The 27,174-nt window shown below is 39.0% G+C and overlaps 1 protein-coding gene across 1 annotated transcript in view; it reads left to right on the top strand.

Annotated features, from left to right (window-relative positions):
* Positions 1-18,236, top strand: part of LOC149276133 (paralemmin-1-like) — a 38,455-nt gene extending 20,219 nt beyond the window's left edge. Inside the window, exons 4-7 of the mRNA XM_089503870.1 lie at positions 11,994-12,108; positions 13,937-13,958; positions 15,565-15,663; positions 17,500-18,236. Coding sequence (XP_089359996.1) covers positions 11,994-12,108; positions 13,937-13,958; positions 15,565-15,663; positions 17,500-18,236 — 973 coding nt within the window. The remainder of the gene's footprint in view (positions 1-11,993; positions 12,109-13,936; positions 13,959-15,564; positions 15,664-17,499) is intronic.
* The last annotated feature ends 8,938 nt before the right edge of the window (positions 18,237-27,174 follow it).

The raw sequence follows: 27,174 nt of genomic DNA, 5'->3' as shown, positions 1-27,174 counted from the left end.
TTCTGAGGAAAAAAATTTCCCGATACTGCTGCCACCAATTTGTTTTGCGTGCAATGGAAACATAGGAAAATCCATAGCTGGCCATCTATAGTATAAAGGAGTGGTGGAATTAATTGTGAGGCAATTACATCATTTTCATGTTCATTCCTAATTTTTCTAGGGATGTATGCCAGTAATGTATACCAGCCCCTCTTTCGAAGTGAAAATAAAGAGCAGCCTTCTTGTGTTAATTCAATGCGAATGTCAAAGCACAACTCACTGTTTGTCAGCCAGCGACTGCTTAAATGAAACCTAATGGCTCGCAACCAAATGTTTGTTGTAGGTCACATATATTTTGTGTTATTGAGTCAGACATTCTTATTAAGAATAATTTGTTTGATTTTTTTTAAAGGACAAAGCCATTTACATGTTACATGCCACTAATCTAAAGAGGACCAAGTTATTAACTTCCGGTATGGAAACGCTATGCAGACGGCAAAGCGTTATGCCATGAGCCCGTGACATTCACTTCATTTTGAAGACATTAATTAACTCAAAATTACTAACTAAAATTAGCCCACAGTCTATTTACAAATAGGCTTTCAGCTTATACTGACACAAAGATTTTTCTTAGTTCATATGACTAAGGGTCTACAGTATTGTATTCATAGTAAAAAAAAATCTTTTTGCAGTTAGTTATAAATGTAGCTTCTTTGACCATTGTTAAATTTATTAAGTCCTTAAATAAAATTAATTGAAAAACACCAACTCATTAATTAAGCATATTTTGCAGAAAACAGCTCTATCATTTAGTATTTTCCTTTTATTGTTTCTTTTTATAAGCCTTATCCTCAGGTACAGTCTCCATAGTAACCCTCCCGCAGCGTGGCAGCAGATTCCGCACCATAAGTCGCACAGCATCTACTATTATATTTTTGAGCCTTTTTTTTATCTATTTTCTTCAAAAGTTCCATCATTATTCCATTCTTCAAATTTCAAGTTTTGGTTCTCCGTAGGTTTGTGACTCATTAGGGATATAATATGTCTGCACTTATTTCCAATTTAGAGGGCGGCAGCAAGACCTAAAAATGGCCAAATTTGAAAACAGAGGGAAAACCCCCAAACCCCCCAGTGTGACTCATTAGGGATATAATATGTCTGCACTTATTTCCAATTTTAAGGGTGGCAGCAAGACCTAAAAATGGCCAAATTTGAAAACAGAGGGAAACCCCCCCACACCCCCCAGATTAAAACCTCCAAATTCATACTTTCAATAAAAATGGCGTTAGTATTGTATTTTAGCTAAAGCACATGAGCTCAGCTGCCATGTCAAGGCACCCCATTTTTTGTTATTACCAGGGCCGTCTTTAATATTGATTGGACCCTGGGCAATTTTCTTGCCCTCCTGCATACGTTCCTTAGCATGCAATCATACCCACTCCAACAACAAAAAAGTACTTGACTATCTGGAGATTAGGAGACAGTCAGCGTCTCCTTTTTCTGACCCTAGGGTGACAATACTATGCCGATCGCAAAGCAAATTAATGGTGCCGGCCAGGTGAGTGCCCTGAAAGACATGTGCAAGTCATGATCAGGGCTGGCTTTATGTGTTCAGGCACCCTGTGTGGGCCCTGTGGTGCGCCCTCCTCTCTCATCACTCATTCCCTGTCATCACCCCCAGAGTCACTTTGTCCCCTTCTTCACTGTACCATACCTATTTTTTCCTCCCTCATGCAGTTCAGGTATAGATCAAAGAAACAACACATGGAAACACAGCATTGCAGGTATAGCTCAACTAAATAAGACATACAAACCCTTTATTTGCGGTTATAGATTAAATAAATAACACATAAAACATACCATTTCAGATAAAGAGCATCCGAATAAGACATGCAAACCCTGTATTTGCAGGTACTAATAAAAAAAAAACATGGAAGCAAACTCAGCACTGAAGGTATAGCTCAAATGAATAATGCATGGAAACCCTAAATTGCAGGCATAGATCACAGGTCACACACCCAAAAACGCCAGCCCTGGCACCAAGATTGCGCACATATGACTTTGCCCCAGGACCCGGATTGCATCTACAAGCCCTGCCCAGCACCCAAAGTGGGTGCATAGGACATTTGTCCCCAAAACAGCATGTCTGTGCGATATTTTCTCCATAAACAGCGTACTTGTGTCATTGTTGCCCCAAACAGCCTGTCTGTGTTAACTATGCCTCTGAAACAGCCTGCCTGTGCCAACTCTTCCCCTATAGCAACCTGCCTGCCCCACCTCTGCCCCTCATGCAGCCTGCTTGTGCTATGTCTGCCCCTCAAGCAGCCTGCCTATGCCACCTCTGCCGCTGAAACAGCCTGCCTGTGCCAACTCTGCCCCTGACATAGCCTGCCTGTGCAACCTCAGCCCCTAAAGCAGCCTGCTTGTGCTATCTCTGCCCCACAAGCAGCCTGCCTGTGCAAACTCTGCCCCTGAAACAGCCTGCCTGTGCAAACTCTGCCCCTGAAACATCCTGCCTGTGCAAACTCTGCCCCTGAAACAACCTGCCTGTGCCAACTCTTCCTCTATAGCAACCTGCCTGTGCCACTTCTGCCCCTAAAGCAGCCTGCTTGTGCTATCTCTGCCCCTCATGCAGCCTGCTTGTGCTATCTCTGCCCCTCAAGCAGCCTGCCTGTGCCACCTCTGCCCCTGAAACAGCCTGCCTGTGCCAACTCTGCCCCTGAAACAGCCTTCCTGTAACATGTGCCCCTCAGGTCCTGGGCACCCTCAGACATCCATCCCTTACCTCTGCCCAGCATGCAGAGGATCCTTCTTCTGAGACCCGGCTGCCAGGTAGGCGCTCTCAGCGCGGCTCTGGCTTCAGGCAGCAGACACAGCCAGAGTGTGTGTTCCCATTACATGATTGGCAGGGGAGGGCTGTCTCAATTAGGCGCTGGATTAAAAAGCCCGGAAGTCCTTTCCACTGATACCCTGGTGTGGTCTATGTTATTGTGTATCCTGTTTGGAGCTACTTTGCTGTATATTGATTTCGGCTAGTTTTTGACCTTCCTTTGTGTGACGAATCTGTACCTCGAATCCGGTACCGTGTATAAACCCGGCTTGTCTGACTGCCAGCTCTGTGTATGAACCCGGCTTGTCTACTTTCCTGCTCATGTATATCCTCTACGTATCCGGTGATTGGTTTGGTATTTTTTGCTGTTCGTGGGAAACCCCTCTAGGACTACTATCTATATTAACCTTCTCCGGGGCCTCCTCACTGTTGGGGCCCCGGTTTTATGCCTTTGGGTATCTACCTCTTGCTGCAGCTTTACGGGGCGAAGATATTCTGCTGTGAGTGCTCCGGTGTTGGTAGCGTGACACTGTATGTGCCAACTCTGCCCCTTAAGAAACCTGCTTGTGCCACCTCTGCCCCCTAAGCATCCTGCCTGTCCCATTTCTGTCCCTAAACACTCACTCACTTCATTCATTCACCCATTCACTCTCCCGCACCTCCTTACCTCTCTTACAGTTTTCACAGGTCCGGAGGCCTAACCTAAAGCGGGCTCGCAGCTTACTGCTTTGGCGCCTGTGCACTGTGTGAGGAAACTCTTTTCCCGCCCAGGGGGAGCAGGAACCTGGGCGAGAAAAGCGTTTGCTCGCACAGTGTGGGGAGCGCCACGGCGGTAAGCTGCGGGCCTGCATTAGGCAGCTGTCGTGGCATCCCCTTGATGAGTAGCACCCATGGCGAACCACCCCCCTTTTGGTACGCTACTGCTCCAGTGCCTTTTTAATAGCCCATGTACATCTAGTATTGGAGATGGTTATATGTTATACATAATGTTCAAACATTAGCCTGCAATGCTAATGAGCCTACATGAACTTTTTGATGTAGCCATGTACCAATAATCTGTTTATATTATAATGAAATGGATGGGAGCGATGGGGTTGCAGTCATATAATAAGTACAGTAGGCTACACACATCTCGATTTAGGTACAATAGACAGGAATACATTAGGAATGGAGGTCCCTGTCCCATAGAGCATAGATCAGTCCACCTAGGCTACTCCAGCAGCAAAGAATGGGTAGACAACAATACGATCACATTGTATTGTGAGCTAAAAGGCAATCATTTTAGGCCACAATAGATATTTTAGTGGTTCTTCTACTTATAACCTTTAGGGAAATGATATAATGTACACAATCTTATCTATGTGAGGTTGGTGACCTTTGTATGGGCATTGACATATCCAGTAAATGGTTTATTAATGGATGCAGGAGAAGACGTTAAAATGCTCATTTTGGCTGAGAACCACTGTATAAAATGAGTGTTGCAAAACCATGTGGTAATTAGAAATTTATACAAAATGTACAGATATCGGGTTCTTTTAAAATACGGTAATTATGATATATATACGGTATATAAATTGTTTAGATAATTAGCTTTCCTCTATCTAGATTTAGAGTGGGCAGCTTTTTAACCTTCCTCTATTCATTGTTAGAGCTATCTTCATCATTGGGTATGATTAATATTTTGAAAATAGTAAGGTGGTATGACAGAACGTATACAGTTGGTTTTGCACTTTTTCCACTTTTTTGATTTTTTACTTTTTTAAACTGCATTTGACTTGATATCTTGTTTGAGCCCTTCTATTAGTTTGACAGTTCCCTTGATGTCATGGTGACATTTTCTGTTAGTGTATTTTTATTATTTTTTTGTATTAAAAAATTATATATATTTATTTTATGATTAGCTTTTGAACTTTGTTTCTCCTTGTGATTCTCAGGGCTCTGTAGCCAGGGCCGACCCTACCATGGAGCAGAGTGGGTCAATTGCCCCAGGCGGCACTTTTGAAGAGGCGGCACTTTGCCGCCCCAAACGTTTTTTTTTTGTTTTTTTTAAGCGGAGGAGAGGGTGCCAAGTGGTTTTCGCTTATCAAGTTGTCAGTACCCGCTGGGCGCCCCTCTCTCTCCTCTGCGAGCCCTCTAGCTCGGTCTCGGTGCCGGCTTGTAATGCTCAGCGCCGGAATATGATGTAATTTCCGGCGCTCAACAGTAAAGCAGCGTGCACCGTGGCAGAGCAAGGAGACTCGCCGCAGGACTGCTGAAAGGTAAGTACAAAGGGAGGGGGGGCGGCATAGGGTAGATAATAGGGAGGGAGAGGAAGGGTAGATAATGACCCCTGGCGTCGGCAGGGGGGGGGGGCGGCATTTTAAACTTCTTGTCTTGGGCCGGCCCTGTCTGTACCTCTGCATTCCTTATTGCAGTATCTCTGATTCTCATTAGTGTTTCCAGCAGTGTCAACTTTCACAAAAAGAAGACTAATAGCGTGTCCTAATGCCATTAACAGGTTAAGCTGCCATAAGTTTCATATTGGGAAGCTTTAATGATTGTGACTTGTGTTTACCTTTTATGAGTTGAAGAAGTTGACCTTTTAAAAATGAGCCACTAATAGCAATAGGTAAAATGTCCATTCCAGGTGTTAGAAAACATCAGGAAAGCCCTAATATCAAAGTTATATGATCATCTGTAATGCATGTGTGGTCCTAACCTCTTCTGAAGCTCCTATGATAGAAAAGAAAAAAAACTGCAAGTTCCTTATATTATACTTGTAATGGATCTTTGTTTAGGTTCTTAAATGTGCTCTAAAGAAGGTTTAAGTCTATGTATTAAGGCACACATGAAAATTTGGGTAGTAGCTAATTAAAAGTAAGCTAGAAGCTAAAACCCAGTGACCTAGAATCAGACTGATACCAACAATCCAATTAAAAGAAAACATGCATTTTCTGTATTTGAGCTCAAATTATTATCAAAAATACTGCTTGTGGCCACAAGGTGTCCTACAACACAAAAATATGTCTCCTGTACTGCAGAACTCATGTATATATTAAACAAAAAGGTCTTTCAGCTTTGCATATTTTCCAGAATGAGTCGCACATTTTGGGTCCCTACAATTATTAAAGGTCTCCTCAACAATTTAGAATTTCTGTTTTCAGTTGATTTCTTTTTTTTTAATGTTGCCATATAATCTTTAAAATGGATCGATATGCTCGCTGACCAATTTGTACAGGTCTTAGGATAAAATACTTTTGCAAAATTCTCTCACCTCCTTCAGGTTGATGTCATTCAAAATTAGCTTCTGTGTTCTACCTGGTAACTATATTTAATATCTGCATATATCTGCTTGGTGACAAATAGGGTTATATAACAAGATATTTGCACACAGTTAATATTTATATGTATGCGTTTAGATCACGAAGCAAATAGTAAATTTTTAACTTAATCAATATTGATTATTTTGTACAGTTAATAACTTCAGAAGGATGTAGGTAAAACACAAAAACTTTGGCAAAAGTAAATTCCAGAGCTACAACAGGAAGTGCTAGAGTGACTCTTCCGACATTAATTTCACTTGATGAGAAACAACTGAGATATTTGCAGCAAGTTCCCACATAAAATACTATCTTGTTCCAATTTTCCATGAAACAAACAAGGGTCTGTCACCATGTCCTTTTATGTGAACAGACATGAGTGTGCTTTTTCATCTGTAGCCACCACCACCTGCAACAATGTGGTCCACATGCTTCAAATGTTCATCTGAGAAATTGGAAATAGACAAAGGCATGTGTCTCCACAAACACTTCTAGCATTCCAACCACATCGAGTCAAAGTAGTTTCAGCTGCTTGTGAAGGAGTTTGGAATGTTTATTCTGATTTATAACCAGTACATCCCCCTCCATCCTCCCAAAAACTTTAATTTGCCATTGCGATTTCAATTACTATAATTGTTGTTTTATACTGGTATCAAAACGTGTAGGAAGACGAAGACCACCAACACACCCTATGATATGTAATTTTATTTAAGTGGTGATATATGTTGGAGGTGGTAGGGTCATTTTTGAAGTAGTTTCTAGGGCCTTGCTATCAACCTGACATTTATTTTGAATAGTAATGCACCCTTCATGGTTCTCAATAAATGCCATTTTCTCTTCTGTCTCTCTCTCATGTCACAGGGACACATGTCTCATGAATTCTTTTTCCCTATGTCATCTCATGTCTCTATCATATTTTGTTTACCTCCTCTCTCTACTTTCTCACAGAACCTGATTACCACTTTGGCACCCTTGTTGGCTGCCTAGGCCGTTAAAGGGGGGAATGGCCACAGGGGTCTGTGGTCCATTCAGGGCCCATCCATTCAGTTCTCCATGGGACTACCAGACTGAGATCTTGGAATTTTGCGGGCGCGTTTCATTGTATACAAATGATAGAGGCAACAGAAGTATTTGCTGGAGAGCACCTAGGCATGGTTCAACTATCACGTCGAATTTCACTTTTTCTAAATTCCTTTTACTAATCCAATTATTTCTTCAAATGCTTTCTTTTCTCTCTCTTGAATTACGGTATACTGCAACACCCTTTAGATTCACTTGTCATATATTAATCTGAAGCACTTAGCAGCTAAAACAAAAAGGCTGTAATTAGAATGCCAAATTTTTGAGAATGTACCAACACAGTAGTGGACATAAAACAATAACAGGAAACATGTGAGGGTGGAAACCATAAACCAAACATGTCCCATAATGCAAGGAGCTTCCTGATTAGCTTGATTTTCCCAGAGACACTTCAGCTACCCTTGAATCTGTCCCATAGGAATGGCACATCCCTCTCCATTAATCTCTAGTTAATCACTGAAGTCTTTAACTCTTCCACGTTTGAGCTTTTGTCAGAGTTAAATATACTGGAAATTATATTGTCAATTCAGGGCCTCACGTTTGATTTTTATACTTGCCGTCTTCCAAATATAACATATTGAACGGAAATTCATGAAATCACTGTGTTATTTTGGCAAATGCAAAAAAAAAGTACATTACATAGTAACAGAATGACCTCCTAAATAAAATCTGGTATTCTTGTGATTCAAGGATTTTGTTATAAAATATATACACATTTTTTATAATTGCATATTATATTTGCAGTAATTATATTTTGGCTTCAGGTTTGCTGCATAAAAAACATACATATAATACGCAAAGTATTCTCTGCAATAGAATAACTAAGTACATAGACAACAAGGTTTAATTGGCACACATCTCTCAATGGAAGTGGTGTAGCCCATCTGTGAGAGGTGTATTTAAGTACTTTCTGCTTTAGTAAAAGTCTTGTTTTTGAACACTCATAAACAGGATGCATACACTGATTTGCATGCAGTAAAAGGCATTTGAGTCCATGTAATATGCATTTTACTGACAGATATGCTGTGTTCCTTTTTTGGAGCACTGTGTGTGAAATTCTCAATTCTTCCCTTCCATGTTATTTTACCAACATGATTAACGCTTTGTCATATTAACCCCTTCATGACAGGGAAGTGTATTTAACACTCTGAGGACAGGAGCCTTTTTGTCATTTTAACCACATGTTCAATCATGGTTTCACTATTCAACATTTATTGTGCCCACCTTAATTATATATTAAGATATGGCTTTTTGTTTGACATGTACTACTTGAAAAACAGCCTTCCCTTGAATCTCTTTAGCGATTGGTCGATACTTTTTTTTCTGGGGCATAAACCTCAGATATGTCAACAAGGGTCTTAGCTTGTACAATTATACAGTGGGTCGTTTTTGGGGGGACTTATTGTATTGTCGATAAAATGTAGAAAGCGCAAGAGGGCCATGACAGCAAAGGTTTTTTTTTATTTAAAAGCAGGTTAGTAGGTTGCCATAAATTGCCTCTTACATAAAATGAGTTGGGGTTAGCTGGCCAATTTTGAAGGTGCCAATGTATAACTTTCATGCACAGGATACAATAGTGTCATTTGAAGTGAAACTTGATATGTCAGATTTGGAATATGGTGTTTCGCTATCTGAGGTTGACACCAGAATGTCATAAGACTGGTTAGCAGAGTACATATGTGTCTTTTTTTTTAAATAAAAAACCCTCAGTATATCAGCATTGTGTACCTGATTGTTAACAGCCTTGGTGTGTCCAGTGCAGAATAGCATTCTCAGCGCTAAATGTTTAGACAGAAATTAGAATTAAAACTGGAATTGTCAGCAGGACACACAGACTAATAATTATAGAGGGAAAACCTTCAATAATAGCCCAAAAGAAAGGGTTAATATTCTATTATATATAACAAACATTTAATGAAATCTGCCAAAAAATTAACAATTACAAAATTGACTAGGTAAAAAATTATCACTGCATTGTGGTGATCAGACTGATTATGTACTGTGGTCAGACAGGGGAGAAAGGGTTAACATTTATTCGAAACCGCTGGCACACTTTGTCATCAGGGTTTTGAAACTTACATTATAGTTACTTACTTATATTACTTGTCTATATTTTCTGGTTTCTAGTATCATCCTCTAGTTTTAATACTATGAGCAAAAATAATATTTTTAAAGGATATGTAAACTATGGAACTGCGATCATTGTATTATTTTTATGTATTAATGGTCAACTATAAAATATGAATGCACTTGCAAAAAATTAATTTTTTCCTATGAAATGAGGAAATAACAGACAACGATAGCAAACAGAGACCAAACATTAAAGCTATCTTTTACCTCCGTGTTCCACTCAAGATGTACTGCACTTGGTTCATTTAACTACTAATTAATATTTTACGTGATGGTATGTTATAATTTGCCAGAACCTACTCTTACTTCACCCCCCATCTTAGATGAGGTTAAATTTAATTATTTACGTTTACAGCAACACATTCTGTTAAGCCAGAGTAGTCAGGAGGCAAAGAAGGAATCGGCAACAGAAACCAAATAAGATACAGTCTTAGCATACCTGTGAATGACTCCGGCTACCAGGATTCCAGGAACAGCAACGTAGCAGTATGGCAGACCTTTTTCTCCATGCTGGTTATTTTGTTTGTAATAAGTGTGGTACTTAGGAACGATATGAACCTGCTTTACATCATTCTTCTTCTGGACTGAAGTTGAGGCAAACTATTTGTGTTTCCTGCTTTGATAGGATGACCTTTCCCTACATAATAATTTCCATTAAGTATTTTGTGTTTCCTTTTTAATTAATACACCCTGTTACTCCCAAGATAGATTAGGGCAAAGTCGTATTTAATGACATCATCAATTACATCCTGCAGGAAAAAGCATTCACCCAGTTATCAGTGAAAGTCAGTGGCTAGTGCACCCCTCTCAGATGTATGTGCATTACTTAAACAGGAAATTAAGTCATATTAAGTATATTAGTACAGAAAGAATCACAGCTCTCTACTGGATACGTCAACAATAGTTAACAATGTAACTTGTTAATTATATCTTTTTTTAGACAAAACATTGATATCCATGACGGATAGGGAAGATGATGTTAGACAAAACACTGGGCCGTATTTATTTACAAAGCACAATTGTGGGATGACAACAGTTTAACAGTAATCCTGGAAACCAATTGAATATTCCACATGTAGTACTTAGAATAGGTCTTTACAAATATTGACAACTGCTCAAACTTAGCAGTTGTATATTTTACAGAGAGCATGTGGCATTAGTCAGGTCCATTAACTGTGTGTACTTAAAGTAAATAAATAACCTAAAATAAAATGAGTGCCTTACTTTATACATTCATATTTCAATGACGGCGGAAGGCATGAAGTACCTTACCACTTAATATATTGTAGTTGATTTTATATCTACCGTATTGGCTCGGATATAGGCCGCCCCCGTATATAGGCCGCACCCTAAAAGTTTGGTGCTTTTTTAAAGAAAACGTTTTTTTCTTTAAAAAAGCACCAAAAAACATGCTGCCACTCTGTCTCCCCCCCCCCGAGATATGCTGCCACTGTCCTCCCCGCCGAGATATGCTGCCACTGTCCTCCCCCCCGAGATATGCTGCCACTGTCCTCCTCCCCCCCCGAGATATGCTGCCACTGTCCTCCCCCCCCGAGATATGCTGCCACTCTGCCCCCCCCGACTTACCAGAGGAGACTCCCGGGTGTCTTGCGGGGCCGGCGGGGGACATCTACGCAATACGCGTACACAACGGAAGTTGTATACGCGTATTGCGTAGATGTCCCCTGCCGGCCCCGCAAGACACCTGGGAGTCTCCTCTGGTAAGTCTTGGGGGCAGAGGTAAAACGCATTGTGCGGACGGTCACCGGCTGCGGCGATGCGGGTAAACAACCTCTGCAGCCGGTGACCATCCGCACGATGCGCTTAGACAACCTCCCGTGCCGGCACCCCCCCGTGGAAAGTGCTGGCAGGGGAGGCTGCCTAAGCATATCGGGGAGTAGGATGCAGGTCCCCTGCACCGCACTAGACCCCGAATATAGGCCGCACCCCCACTTTAAAGACTTAAAGTGGAGGAAAAAAGTGCGGCCTATATTCGAGCCAATACGGTATATTGTGTTTCACACAACATGTTTTCGGTCCTAGGGACATGATAATGAGAACGTATAATCATAAGTGTCAATGAACTACATTGCATGCTAACATACTATCAACTTTAGTACATGTATTAGTTGTAAAAAAAAAAAGTTTTGGTTACTATAAGCAAGTGTAATTTCGGTGATATGTGATGTGTGCGTGTGGTTGATAGGTATAAATGTGCATGAAAAACAGGTATTTCTTTATTCGTTGAAACTATTAGCACTATATTGAAATGCAGAATAATTGTTATATTATGTATACACTCGTTTTTTGGCATGCATAGTTACAATCTTGGAATATAAAACTGGAATAACATCAGTTTTGCACTGCAATACTTTTTCAATGTATATTTATATTGCAAGTAATTATATACTTGGGTTTTGTGAATATATGAATTCACCTGTCTGTTTAAAATGTTTTTTATGAACATTATTTTTCTACCATAAGGGTTCTCTTAGTGTCTAATGAAAAGTGATGGGAGCGGCATAAATCTCCACTTCCATCTCACTACAGCACCGGTGGTTAAGAATGGTCTGGAGTAGGTACTACTGGGCTTCGCTATGTTAAAAAACAGCAATATTACAAACTATGTAAACATTCTTTATGATCTTGCAACTTTCAATTCTTTTTTTTTTTAGACTTGAACAGGATATTGAGCAATTGGAGGGTGAAGAGTCACTGATTTCTGCCAAAGAACAAATCCTCAGAGAAAAACTAAAGGAGACTGAAATATCATTTGAAGACTTGCAAAAGGTGAGGTATTACACAGATATTGGGCAAAGTAAAGTTGTCACAACATTGTACATTCATATACTATTCGAGATTTTAATGTTCTAGACAACTTTGTTAAGAAGACTCAACATACCCAGAAGCTATTCCACTGTTTGCAGTCAATGTAGACCAGGGGTGGGCAATTAATTTTCCCATGGGGCCACATGAGAAATTGGAATGGTTTTAGAGGGCCAGACCTCTACAAACTACAAACTCCGAAGCCTTGTCCATTTTGTTAACTTATGTGCTGTTTAATAAAGTTATTCAAGCCTACGTCATTGGTAGAGGTGCTTGAATAAGTAAGGCCTGAATAACTATTAGCACAGCACAGAAGTGAACAAAATGAACAAGGCTTCGGAGTGCATACCGTATTTTTCGCTCTATAAGACGCACCTGCTGATAAGACGCACCTAGATTTTAGAGGAGAAAAAAAAGGAAAAAATATTTTGAGCTAAAAAATGGGCTAAAATATTTATTACAATAACTGAATAAGCTATGAACACAGTAAGACACACGCAGTAAGACACACACAGACACAGTAAGACACACACAGACACAGTGAGACACACACAGACACAGTAAGACACACACAGACACAGTAAGACACACACAGACACAGTGAGACACACACAGACACAGTAAGACACACACAGACACAGTAAGACACACACAGACACAGTAAGACACACACAGACACAGTGAGACACACACAGACACAGTAAGACACACACAGACACAGTGAGACACACACAGACACAGTAAGACACACACAAACACAGTAAGACACACACACACACAAACACAGTAAGACACACACACACAGTAAGACCTCCCTCCCTAACCCCCCTTCTCAGTATCTCCCCTCTAACTCCCTAACCCCCCCTTCTCAGTATCTCCCCTCTAACTCCCTAACCCCCCCTTCTCAGGATCTCCCCCCCCGCCCCGGTCACTTACCTTAAACTCCTGTGTTGGAAGCGTGAGGCGTTTGTCTCGGGTGCCGGCGCTTCACTGCTGATCGCCGGCGTCTGACGTCATATGCCGGCGCCCAGCGTAAAGCGCCGGCACCCGAGACAAACGCTTCCAACACAGGAGTTTAAGGTAAGTGACCGGGGCGGGGGGGGACACCGGACTCATTGGTGAGTCACCAGGACACTCTTTGCGGGCCGGTCCGAGCTATTCAGCGGGCCGGATGTGGCCCGCGGGCCGTGCTTTGCCCAGGTCTGATGTAGACTGTCATGTAAAACAAAATCCCAGGGTCCTCCTGCCTCCTGGGTCCTCCTGTGTATATAGATATTTATATTTGCAGCCGATATAGCAGAAGAGAGTGATTTAATGTGTGTGAGTGAATGGCAAGGTCATAACCATACCTGAGAGCTCTCCCGGTTTCATCTGGCGACTCTGGGTAAAGCGGTGCCCATTGACGGCAACTGCTGTGTCCACTGATATCACTGGACCCACTCACCCGCATTCCAAAGAGTGAGGGCTCCAGGTACAGTAGCTGCAGCCTGGATGTCCCCAGGTATGGCCATGGCATATATCTCATACAGGAGTGGAACATAGCCGGCTACTTCTATGGGTCAGCAAAATACACAAATGAAAAGAGGACTTCTCAATACAGTATGCAGGGTGGCAAGTGTTTTCCATTAAACCATTGTGCTTGGTAAAACACCAAGGATGAGATATAAGTGAAAGGTACTAAAAGCACAGTTGGCATTCATACTTACATTCTTGCACTTAATTTATTTACTTGCACACATTTATTTACCAAGGGTGAATGGTTTTGAAAATTATATTTTTTTTCTTTCCACAGAGTTTGTCAAATCAGGAAAAGGGTAAGTTTCAGATATATTTATTTTTCCAGAAAACAACTTTAAGTGCAGTAATGGCCCACAACAGTCATTATCTATGATCCACTTAATTTTTAAGCTTGAGTCCTAAAACCTTACACCCCAGGCTTTACTAGGTCTACCATCATTAATTATAATGTCAGGAATAAATGCAAGCTCACAAAGTAATTGACCATAAAGAAATGGAATGTTGTCTGAGAGTTGCATGGCCAAACCAGTTTAGCAGTAAACTGGTCAATAAAAATGAACACAAGAAACAAATAATGAGACAGTACATGGGTTTGGCGAATGCCAGGAGAATGTTACCTGCCTGACTTCACTGTGCCAACTGTACATTTTGGTGGATGAGGGATAATGGTATGGGGGTGTTTTTCAGTGTTTGGTCCCCTTTTTTCCAGTGAAGGGAAATCTTAATGGTTCAGCATACTAAGACAGTGCTATGCTTCCGACTTTGTGGGGACAGTTTGGGGAAAGCCCTTTTCTATTCCATCATGACTGTACCCCAGTGCAGAAGGTCTATAAAGACATTGTTGGATGAGTTTGGTGTGTAAGAAATTGACTCGCCTGCTCAGAGCCCTGACCTCAACCCTGTCGAACACCTTTGGGATGAACTGGAACGGAGATTGCGGGCCAGGCCTTCTCGTCCAACAAATGATCTTCTGAGCATGAATGGGCAAACATTCCCACAGAAACACTCCCAAGAGCTTGTGGAAAGCCTTCACAGAAGAGTCAAAACTTTGATGGCTGCAAAGGGGGAACAACTACATATTCATGTCTATATATTTAGAATGGAATGTCATGAAAGTCCCTGTTGGTGCAATTATCAGGTGTCCCAATACGTTTGTCCATGTAGAATACCTGGGAAGTGTCTGGGTTTTGCCCTGAGACTCCATATTATTATTATTATTCATTGTTTTATATAGCGCCATCAAATTCCGTAGCGCTGTACAATGGGTAGACAGGACATAACAAGTAGTATGTAACATAACAAATTGACTTACAGAGACAACAGGTCTGGAGAGCCCTGCTCAAATGAGCTTACAATCTAGAGATGAAGAGCTGCTTTCTTACTCTGCACATTACATAAAGCCTCTAAATCAGTGGAAAATAAAGCATCATTTTATTTTTCCTTGTTTTTCTAAAATGAATGTGCTTACTATAACTTAAATGATATCGTTCACCAAATGCAATGTCTATATTTCTGTAATTGACATTTCTGTGAATCGCAAAAGTTTAGAAATATGCAGGTTTATAATATCCAGATCATGTAAGTATTTTCTTAATACTAATTAGCCAACAATATTTTAGATTGGTTTGAGGTCATACACTTCATAAAATCCAGAATTTCCCCAAAATAGATAGATCTATTATGTAGCTTGAGTGATCTGGACCTGTTCCCTCCTACCTCAGCTAGTCTATTGAACTCCAATCACAAAGCTGCGAATCTGCACTTTGTTTAGTTTGATCCAGTGATTCAGTTGAAAGCTCTGCTGCCCATTGTGCTGGGTGGTAAGTTAGCTCTGTGCTGCCTAAGCACTGGTGGCCTGTACAATCCCCATAACCTAACTCTGCTTGCTTTCCTCTCAACCAGATGCGGTGAACTACATCTACTCACAGATCCCAGACCTCACAAACTTCTACTCCCATCAACCAGAGACGCCTCCTGTTAGTGACAGAACAAGGGTAGCTAGTAAGTATAACGCATACAGGACACAATCAAACAAAAATCTGAAATTTAATAAGATAATTCAAACGTTTCATATTGAGAGCATATATTGCTTGCTAGAATTGTAAATATAAATAACAGTACTTTTCACAGGAAATATCTCTGCGCTTTTTTTTAGGCCACGTCAAACTGTTTTGATTTCTGCTATAAGTTTACTACGTTGTGCTCTAATTGCTGAAACTCAGTTTTGACATGTTCTGCTACTTGTATAGTAATTTAAATCACATTTAATTTTATTGTATAGTATTGTAGAATTACCTGGTTAAACTCTTTGAGACTGCCACAAACCTGATAGAAGAAACTCAAGGATTTGTATTTTTTGGACAAACAAGGTACTTACGGTGTAATGTAAAATGGGTTTTGTCAGGACTATTGCGCATACAGATACACATACTGGGTATCTATTTTAAGAGGCAGAATGGAAAATTGCTGCTTCAGTATTAAATGTTAGATGCATATTACCTTAACCATTTTTGATTATCAGGTCAACATTTCATGCATCTCACTCTGAATATATTTTCAGCTCTTTCAAAGCTTCCACTAGAGTTTTACTACAATTTGCCACACTGTAAAGCAAGTATGCAGCTAAGCATATTAATATGTCTTGAGATGCCATTTGAATAAATCTTCACTGCAAATCGAGTTCTGAAATCGGTATTCACAGGGTGCCTGAAGTACTCAGCAAGGATGGGTGGATGGCTGATAGATGAATGGATAGGGGTTGGGAATTAATTGATTTTAAGTGTACTAAATAGATGGCAAAACTGACTTCAATGGGCAGCCCATCAGCTGCTCTCCACCTTGTGCTGTGTTACTTGAGAACCGGAGGCTTTATTCCTCCAGAAAGTGTTACCTATTGCCTACTCCTCACACAATTGACAATCTAAGTATCACTTAAAATTACCATGTACAATTCCACAAAACAGTTCTGATGACCATCACAATATGGACCATTGCCTGTTTCACAAAAGGTACTTTTTATTGGCATGATAGTGCCTCTGTGAAAATCCATGGAATGAAAAGCTTGTATGAACAAAAAAACATTGCTACCTCACATTGTTATCGTTTATACAATCTGAAAATATTTTTAATACACAAGGGATTGTATTTGCATCTTTTTTTGTGTATATAGGTTGAAATATGTATGTATTGCCACGCACATGACAATATGTACCGTCTCCTGTGACTACACTCACCTCATCCAGCTAAACTCATGTTAGCCATTTGGAATAAAACATACGGAACATTAAGAACAGGGGAAACTTCTAATATCAATCTAAAGTTACAATGTCATCCATATGAAATTGAATTTTCAGCTCAGAAAAAGAGAAGGGTCTGTTTCTTACTAGTTCTTTATAAAAAGTTTATAAAAATTTGTGGGTTGTTCTTTGAAGTACTCTATATTTTTTGGTATAAGAGGGATATAATGAGGTACAGTTCATAGGTGTGTCTTTTCGGTGTTCACGTTCTTGTACTAGACCTACAGATATGCATGTCACATGAAATCACATAGTTCACCTTACTACATATCACGTGGCAATACCACACTGCTTACCATCCAGGTTTGTTATTTGATTTGTGTCAACACCAGCCAATGTCTGTCTGAAGTTGGTTCACTTATAATATTCCTCGGTTCACTTATAACAAATCCTTGGTCCAGTTGTGCAAACTCTAACACATGATGCTTTTTTGTAATTGTCTTGTTAGACCAGTGCATGTTTTATTGTGTTCGTTTGCCAATTAACCATTCACTTGCTTTATGTGTTGTAACATACACTTCCTCTCTTGTTTCCATTCAAGCATTGTACGCGATGGAAATTAATGTGGAGAAAGACAGAAAGACAGGAGAGACCAAGATTCTCTCTACAACACCAATTGACCCAGAGGGGGTCCATCAAAGAGGAGTAAAAGTCTATGATGATGGTAACAAGGTAGTTTATGAGGTCCATCATGCGGGTACTGTGGTAGAAAATGGCGTCCATAAATTAAGTTCAAGGGATGTAGATAATCTTATACAGAAAACTGCACAATCAAATGTAGGAGGGCAAGACATTTTACCAGAAAGAACTGTAATATTTGAAGGGAACCCCATCCATGGGAAAGAACAAATGACCTTCAAGGAAGCAAAGCTAGAGTTGGTACACAGACCAAACAAAGCACTTTCAAACCCTGTGAATGAGAAAGCAAGTAGTGGAAATGAAATGAGGGATGCCACATTAGACCAACCAGTAACCATGATATTCATGGGATATCAGAATATCGATGATGAAGAAGAGACTAAGAAAGTGTTGGGCTACGATGACACCATCAAAGCTGAGCTTGTTCTCATTGATGAAGATGATGAAAAGTCCTTAAGAGAGAAGACAGTGACTGATGTGTCTACCGTGGATGGGAACGCAGCAGAACTGGTCTCTGGGAAACTACTCACAGAGACCACAGAGCCCTCTTCTCCAGAGGGTAAAGAAGAGAGTCTTGTCACAGAACCAATAACAGGTACAGAAAAGAAAGCTCGCTGTAACTGCTGTATTGTCATGTGATTTTGTTTCTCCTTTTAATCAAAGCAGCGCACACACTGCCAATTTGTTATCACTTGCTGTGGTGAAAACTGTACAATACTGTGAACTGGAAGCTAAAATTAATATCTGTATCGCCTTGAAGTTGGTTACATTTTTTTATACTAGATGTTATATTTACTCCATATTTCCTTAGCTAAGATTGTTTACATGGAAATTTATTAGGATTATATTAAAGAGTTTGAATGGTGTAAATGCTGGGTGGTCATTCTAACAATTATTTATGAAGATACACCAGCATGCCATTTATTGACTCTACACCACCTAAATATATAATGATATCTATAATTTATTATATTTTCTTTAGGTGCTGATTTTCAGTTAGATATTGTGTAGGTACATTGAAACTGTTTCTAGATGATGCCATGACATTTCTATTAAGAATTTCATGTGAATTATGAGAATTCCTCACCTAGATAATTAATTTTGAATGTTCATAATAAATATTAAAGGCCATTTAAATGATGTTTTAATTATTATAATCGGCAACTGTAAGACCTGCAGGGGTACTTATTTACAATGGTTGCATTTCTACCAAAAATATAGACTGGAGTAAGGTTTAGTTTTCTTAGGAAAGTTAAATAGACATGGTTAAAAAGATTCTTGGCATTTATTCTCATTTTTGGAAGGTTGAGGTTCCTGGTAAGGACTGAGTGAATACAATGTGTTTGCCTTAAATATTCCAGTTTACAGTGTTGTCCAGAGAACCTCATTTACTTTTTCATTCATGTGAACCTAACTTGGGCAAAAGTCCCCAAGATCAAGAACATCAATTGTCGATCCACATAATTAATTTGATGTATTTCTTGCACTCCCACTGCGGGACATCATCTTACATCTTTAATATGTTTTAGCCTACCTGTGTATTGATGATTTGACTAAACACTTCTATAGAAAATGAAGAGTTCACTGGATCTTTTTAGTGCCATTTTAGCAAGTACTGTATTACATTTTTACATCATCATTTCATTTTCATTTCAGTTTCATCCTAAATTATTATTTATTTTTACTGCAGGGATGAAATAGTAGGTTTAGTAAATCTATATTTTTTCATGGTCTTTTCAGTTTTTCACAATTTTTGTGTTTATTGTCCCTAAAAATCTTTGGAACACTATTTGTATTTCTAGTCTACAATAGGAAACGTGTGCATGGTTTGCATTGTACAATGAAGCCACATCAATTTTTTGATGAGTGGTTCAGTGTTGGGAGGACCTGCATGGTTCTTAAAGGGTAGTTTAAAATAAAAATTACCACATTCTGGCCACTATTATGTGTTTTTCAAAATGACCCTATTTGTTTGAACAAATGCAAAACAGCGTAAGGAATCATAAAACAAGGCCGTAAATTCAATGAAGCAAGAAGGGCAGCTGCCCAATGCACTGGAAATTGAAGGGTACACGTGAGCCACGTGGCAGCAATGCCCTATGCACATAATTCTCCAAGAGACCTAATTACGGCTGTCTTTTCGGTACCCCCAAAGTCATGAGCTATCTACATGTGCCAACAAGGCCTTTTTTATTGTGAGTTCTGTGCAGAAAGACACAACGCACAAATGTCTTCTGTTCTATGAACCCAACAGCTCCCCAAGAGCATATTAAAGTCTATAGAGAGGGTTTACAGGGATGGATTTACCACCCTAGCAAATCAGACACTTAAGATCATGATAATTTGGGGTACTGCGTATGTCAATGGGCAATTATAGCCCTGACCCACTGGCCCTGTGCACTGCTCAGTAACTCTATGAGTGGTCCTTGCATCGAGATTCGAGCCACAAGGATAAGTGGAAAATGCACCGCCCAAATTCTTAAACATAAGGTGAACACCCAAGCCACATTGAAATTATTGAGGGCTAAACTTGGCTATGATTTAAATAAATTGCCAGATTCCCTCCTGAACCACTTAAATCTTAGCTACTTAACTCTATACCTAACAAATAAATGTTGGCAAAGTGCAATAATAGTATTTATATTAGGTTATGCTGCAGTTTCAGAGATTATTATTTGCTTTGTAGACCCTTGCAGCACTATTTATACCCCATAAAATACTTTTGTACACATTAATGAAAATATGTACAAATAAGCCCCAAGTTCTTTTTTCCTGAAATTCTTTTGCTGTTATTCTTCTAAAAGATTATTTTATCAAACACCCGTGAAGCAGTAGTCCTGTGTTATTCACATCGCAAACATTTAAAAATAGCCACATGATACATTCATCCTAACAATTGAAAAATTCCTTTTTTTTTTTACTTTTTTCCCCAAAGAAATAACACCAGGTGTCTGTGTATAAATATCCATAATCCCTAATATTTCTATAGTTTAAAGAGTTATATCCTTTCCCCTTTTTTCTCTGTATGTCATTTTTATATAAATTATCAGGTAAAATCTGTAGTTTCAGGGAATTTGGTTACATAATTCATAACTCATGAACACATGCCATTCATTTTCCCAGTGGAAATTGTATCTCTTGGTGCAATTTGGGATTGTTACACAATATGTAAAAATCATAAACAGTAAACTAATTCAGCCCACTCTAAACGATGTTAACATGGGTTGCAATCTCAAAAAAACAAACATTAGAAAAAAGGTCTTGGAAACAAACCTGGGTTTCTGGGTAACACTGCTTGACTATAGGTGGCAAACATGACAGGTCAGGAATGACATGCGTGGACAGTAATCATGGAGTATTCATTTAACTCATTGGAAAGACAAAATTTGAAATGCTTATAAATATCTACAATACATCTCTTTCTGTGATAAACATAGACCATTCTTACACTTTTGATGTAAAGGTTTTCCGTTCTACTACGTACCCGTTCTATTTGAACTAGAAAAGTGATAGCAAACTGTCTGGCATAAAACATCAAATGTACCCATAGTGCATAATATGGGCACTTTAAAGCACAAGCACATAGAGAACTATTCTTATAATCAGTAATACCATGTGTTCAACAACTTGGGGTTCCACCCATACATTTCTCCAACAGCAATGTGGGCAAATAGAAAGACTTTTGTTGTAGATACACAGGTCTGCACATTATTTTCATAAGAATATGAAAAATGTCATTCCAACAAAGTCATTTGCACAAATTGTCATTTTTGACTTACACATGGTATATTTATTATATGCCCTTATGTTAAAATAGGACTCACTGAGACATTACAAGACAACTGTTTCTATGTGAGCTCCAAAATAAGTTTAATGGAACCACAGGTAATCAGAAGGAGCACACATTTTATATTTATATTTATACATATATTTATCTGGGTGCTTAAAACATTGTCCAATTAAAGAGATATTGGATGTAACTAGGCAGTGGGCACAGTCCAATGATTTGATGCGCATGCCTTGTCTTGCCCTCTACATCTGACCCTTCATCTTGGGTTATGCATAATTATTCCAGTTGCTGTACAATGCTACCAGTGTTCAATAAATGTTACCAATACTATTTTTTTGTAATAAGCATTAATGTGTTTATTGTCAAGCTTGGCCATGTTACCATTCAGATGCAACTCATGCAATCCCTTTCTAAGTTTGCCTATTCTATGACTTACCATGTCTAGTAAGTAGCTTCTGCTTATGTAGGAGTGGGTGGAAAACCTGAACTTCAACCATATTTCACTGTCATACCTGGTAGCTCCCAGGGCTAGACCTAAGGTCTCAAGACAAAGGTCTTCAGTTCAAGTTCTTCTTTCTCTAGAGAGAAGAGCAGTGGGTGGTCACCCCCCCACACCCCATTCACTTCTATCCTACTCACTAAAAGTTGTCCAGGCTAGTCCTGTCCATGCATTAAGCTGCTCCCTCTGTGTAGGGAGAGCTCAAGGTACCTTACCATGTGAAGCTCCCATGTATACTTACTATATCGTTGTCCACTGCCAAATAAAGGTTTAGCAACCAAATAACTACATACTCTGCAGCATATAGTATTCTAGCTGCATTAACTGCTATTTTAGATTGACAAAGAAGTAAGACGAGTGACATAGTAGTATGTCAAAAAAGGAATAGTAGATCCAATAAATTTAAGGCTCTCTGGTGAGGTACAGATTTGTAGAATACTGTTTTTACAAACGTGATCCCTTTTTAAGAATGAAAAACAGTATGGGTTAATGGCAGCTCTGCCCACTCCCATATATCTTTTGGCAAATTTTGACCATGCTGCACCCATGATTCTCCAACGTATAACTTGCATACAAGGGGCATTGTTTTAATTAACAACACTCAACATTAAATGTGAGCATTATTATGATCTTGTGTATCTCTTATATCATTTGTTTGTGCCCGGCATTTCCCAGGTTTACTTATCATTAGTTACAATACACTATACAATTTAGACTCCTATTTACAATACTGATTCAAAAAACTGTTTTTTTATACTATTCACAATTTTTAATACTTTTTTTTAATATTTTGTTATATTTACTGAAGTGTCTACCTAAAATTGCATGGTATGTGTGTGATAATTGATTTTGCGCTACACTTTTCAGAAATTTTCAGAACAATTACATTTACAAATGTTAGTGGAAAACAATGAGACTTTTTTTTGTTCAAATATATATCTATAATATCCTATTAATATATGTGAATAATGTATGGTACATGTTTGCGTATGTCCTCCATTCCACATTTTATGATACTGTTGAAGTAAGTAAAAAAATACAAATGATGTGCTGTTTTACAAATTGCCTTAGCGGCCTTTTCCTGGTATCTTTCACAAGTAAATCTTTTTACCCTTTTTCAAAACTTGTACAAACACAACATTCTCTTTGAGGCCTCTTTTATCAAATGGAATTCAGTGAGACAATGAGTAATTAGGTGCAAACAGCAGTATATTAGTATAGGAAGAGTACACTAATCCAGTTATCATGGTATGAGGAACTCTGACCGCACAGATAAAAATGTCAGGACATACATAAAACGTGAACGCCAGTGCTAATTTGTTACAAATGTTCTTTGCTATTTACTGTCACTGTGTCACTTGGGTGCATAAGAAGCGGTGTAGTAAACAATGGACCCCCACATTTTTTGGCACGTACTAGCATGGCTACCTTTAGGAATTGCTTCATTAATGTTTTTTAGTAAGGTAAATGCGTTTTCAGTTATGGCCATTTCCTGCTGTGTTAGTATGTCATTCTGCTAAACTGGAAGAAATCGATTACCTGTCCTTAACAACGTAAATTACAAGATGGATCTACTATAAGGTTTGGTTTTAACATACAAGACAAGCACTCTTCATCTTATTACAAGTGAGGAAAAACAAGTGAGAGTAGTAATGAAGCACATTAAACATGCAAACGTGGACGACATTTCAGACAACGTAAATAACATAGTTTTGGAGCTATTCACTTTGAAAATTACACACTAGGACTTATATTTACTGAAGAAGAGGTTTTCAGGAGAGTTAAACATTGTAAACCCTTAATATTATTCAACACGATAAAGGGCCAATCCCGAAGGACTTCTCCTGTAAGTTGCTAAACCATATTATCTATATACAGTCAATGCAGATCTTCATGCAGACAAAGCTCGCATGGTTTTGTGGTATTAGGTAGTTACAATCTTCAATTCTCCTACAAGCTTTTCCTTTAATAGATCCATTCCTTTGTGTACCACGCAGAGGCTGCCGGAGAGGAGGATCCAGGTTCCCTGCAGCTCTGCGGGGATCTGGATCTTAATCTTGTAGTCAGACCTCTATTTGAGGTCTGATTAGAAGACGACCTCGAATATAAGACGAGGGGTATTTTTCAGAGCATTTGCACTGAAAAAACCTCATCTTATAATCAAGCAAATACGGTATATCTGATCACAACAGAAAATACCTGTGGGAATTGTTGTATTCGTACTTAAGAAAGGAATTACAGCTGCCGGTAACCCAGAATGCAACAATTCCTCTTTAAAGCCACATAAGTGATACTCCAGTCATCCAGCCCTTACAATTATGCAGTTGAATTGTTCCTTAGTAGATATAAATAAATGCTGATAGAAAAAGGTTATGTAATGTTGAAAATATAATTGCGAGCCACATAACTAAGTTTTCTCAATGCAGGAATAGTCAGACGTTCATTGTAGCCATGGTTTAACTTATACAGTAACACACGTGCTTGATATATTGCTGATTCTCTGGCACTGAAAGTGGTTTGCATATATTTCTTGGGCCATACCATTCATACCACTGCTTTTAAATAACAGACACATCCACATTGCCTTAAGCCTCTACAGGCACTAGTTACAGTGCCTCCCTTAACATAGTACTGTTGAATATTATCACAGATTGCCCTTAACTGCATTGCCATAGCATGCCTTCTTGAATCTGAATATAATTGCCATTGTAGCAATTGTAGATTTCCAACAACTACAGCACACATTGGGAGATAACCTGTAGTTGTTTTTTTTGTATACATTGGAGAGTAATAATAACCGTGTCATGCAGGATTTTGTCTGCTGCAGAATCTCTGGTGATACATAGTTGTCCATCACTATTCTGCTTCTTAAAATTGTACCTTGTTTGATTAATTTGAGCTGCCCATCATCCTTTTAGTCACGTCACATCCTTTTTAATGCAACAAGTGCCAGATCAAGTTGACTCTGGATAAGGAATCGCTTTTGGACTCTTATTTTGCGTGTGCCTTTGCAGTTCTCTAACCTTGAATACAATGCATGAATATAAGCTACTCCATATTCTGCATTGGAGTGATTGCCTTGTTACTTTCTAAGCAAAGTCGTATGTGAGAATACAAGTAATCTTCTATGCAACTATGCTTTGCTTTCATGCTGCTATCTGATGAAGCCTTTTGCACATAGGATCACAAACATGTAGAATGAAACTGGCTATGGCCATACACAATGGTCAAAAGACCTGAATAGAATTTTTAAGCTTTAATTATAATGCATTTGCCCCCTAATCACTGCAGAGGCAAACATGCTATATTATTTATATCAAATATAATGGGCATGAGGAAATGATACATCTTCTGTTTACATTAAACCAGTCCTTAGCACCATAACTTTGAATGTATGCCATTCAACTGGCATTACCAGGGCAGTTAATAAAAGGATTATGAGGGTAGCACATATTACTGAAATATCAAGCAATCTATTACCACAAGTTAATATAAATAAATATTGTAGATCTGTTTTCCAACATTTGAACAAAAGAACCTAATATTTCAAATCAAATATGTTAATGGTAGTCCATGTTTATATCTTTTAAATTATCAAGGAGATTATTATCTCTTAACACCCCAAGCAGATCAGGTCTTAACCATATCTAACATACTTGCTTGGTCTTGCATGCTGAAAAACGTCAAACTATAGCCACATCTTTCAGATCTGCTTTCGTACTTGACTTGAGGACCAGGGTTGTCCAGCTACACAAGTTGGGAAAGTTCAGTTACAAGAACTATGCCCCAAAAATGACCTACCTGTGCATCACATGATACACAAAGCATTGGGTAATTCCACTAATATTGGGAAAAACCATACCGTTAATGAAGACAATGCCAGCACAGATTCAAATTGGGCGGAATGCAAATATAATGACTATTTATAATGCTATATTATAATAGGTATAAAAGTTTAGCTTACATTTTTGGTTTGATAAGCCATTAAATCTGAAACAAAGAGCACTGATAAGAGGCCAAAGAAAATGTTGTGTGTATAATTGCTTGTTGTGAATGTAGATTATGGGTGAGAAGTGTACGATTAAACTGCTGTGTGATTACATGTGCACTAGTAAAGTGAAGATACATTGTTTTAGATGCTAAATTTGCTGGAATACCTAATATCATTTGTAAAATAAAATATATTTTTTGTTCATTTGACATTTAAGAATGACACTGCCAGCAGCACACGGTGCTGTAACTGTGGCTTCCCTGTCTCCTCTGTATAGCATTACTATAGGAAATAAACTCTCTTTTCACTGCTCTGTGTCTCCTTTTCTGCTTTTCTTACTTCTTGATCTTTCAGGCCAGCCTGTAATGGACAATTTTCTGTCTAATCACAACAAACCTGCACTAACCCACCAATCTTCTGCCTGTCCTGCACACACTTGCTTATGCTGCTAAATAGATGTTCTGCTTCACTTATGGATTATACATTATACCTGGTTATACATTATCAAGTGTCCCATTTGATGCATGACAATCCAGGTTTTCACTGGCCTCCACTGTGCCACTTTTTCAGGCAGGGGGGGTCATGAGATAGTTATAAAGATTAGATGATCTCCCCTTACCACCCACTGAGCTGTGGAATGGATTGGGGCCTGTGGTTTTGCAGCACAGACCTCAATCACAGCTAGCATGAGGCCATCTTGCAATGTATTAAAGAGGAACGCTGCAGTATGATGTCATAGCCCGGAGTTCTCCCTAAATACACAGTGAAGTTCTCGGATAGTTAAGGTAGGTGGTAGGTTCTGTGCCTGATCCCACATTTAACCATGCCCGATCCCTAACCACAGTGATGCTAGCCTTTAACCATGCCTCCAACAAAGGTATCCTGATTCGGACACCTGAAATGTTGAGGGGGTATACAATATTATGTATCATATATGGACCTAGGCCTTACTTTGTTCACCTGATGGACCTAGGCCTGCCTGCTAGAAAACAATTCATATTATTAGCTTAGACTGCAACAGATTTTAAGGCATAGTAAGACTTTTTTCCATAAACACAGGTAGGATTTTTCACCAGGAAAAGCACACACTTTTAGTTTAGAAGGTGGTCAAACAAATCAGAACAAAAATTAGTTTAATGAAACACAGAGGTGGAATTTGTCACTTAGCATGTTCTTGTGGTGTCTATGTGTTAATAATATGTCATATACCTATGTATTCAACCATCTTTATAATTATTTAAAGTGAATAGTGTATAGAAAGGACATCAGCAATTAAAAAATAGAAGAATAAATAATT

This window comes from Sceloporus occidentalis, unplaced genomic scaffold (assembly GCF_023333645.1).
Source record: "Sceloporus occidentalis isolate IW3139 unplaced genomic scaffold, rSceOcc1.0.p SCAF_246, whole genome shotgun sequence".
Lineage (NCBI taxonomy): Eukaryota > Metazoa > Chordata > Lepidosauria > Squamata > Phrynosomatidae > Sceloporus > Sceloporus occidentalis.
This window is presented reverse-complemented; position numbering and strand designations above follow the sequence as displayed.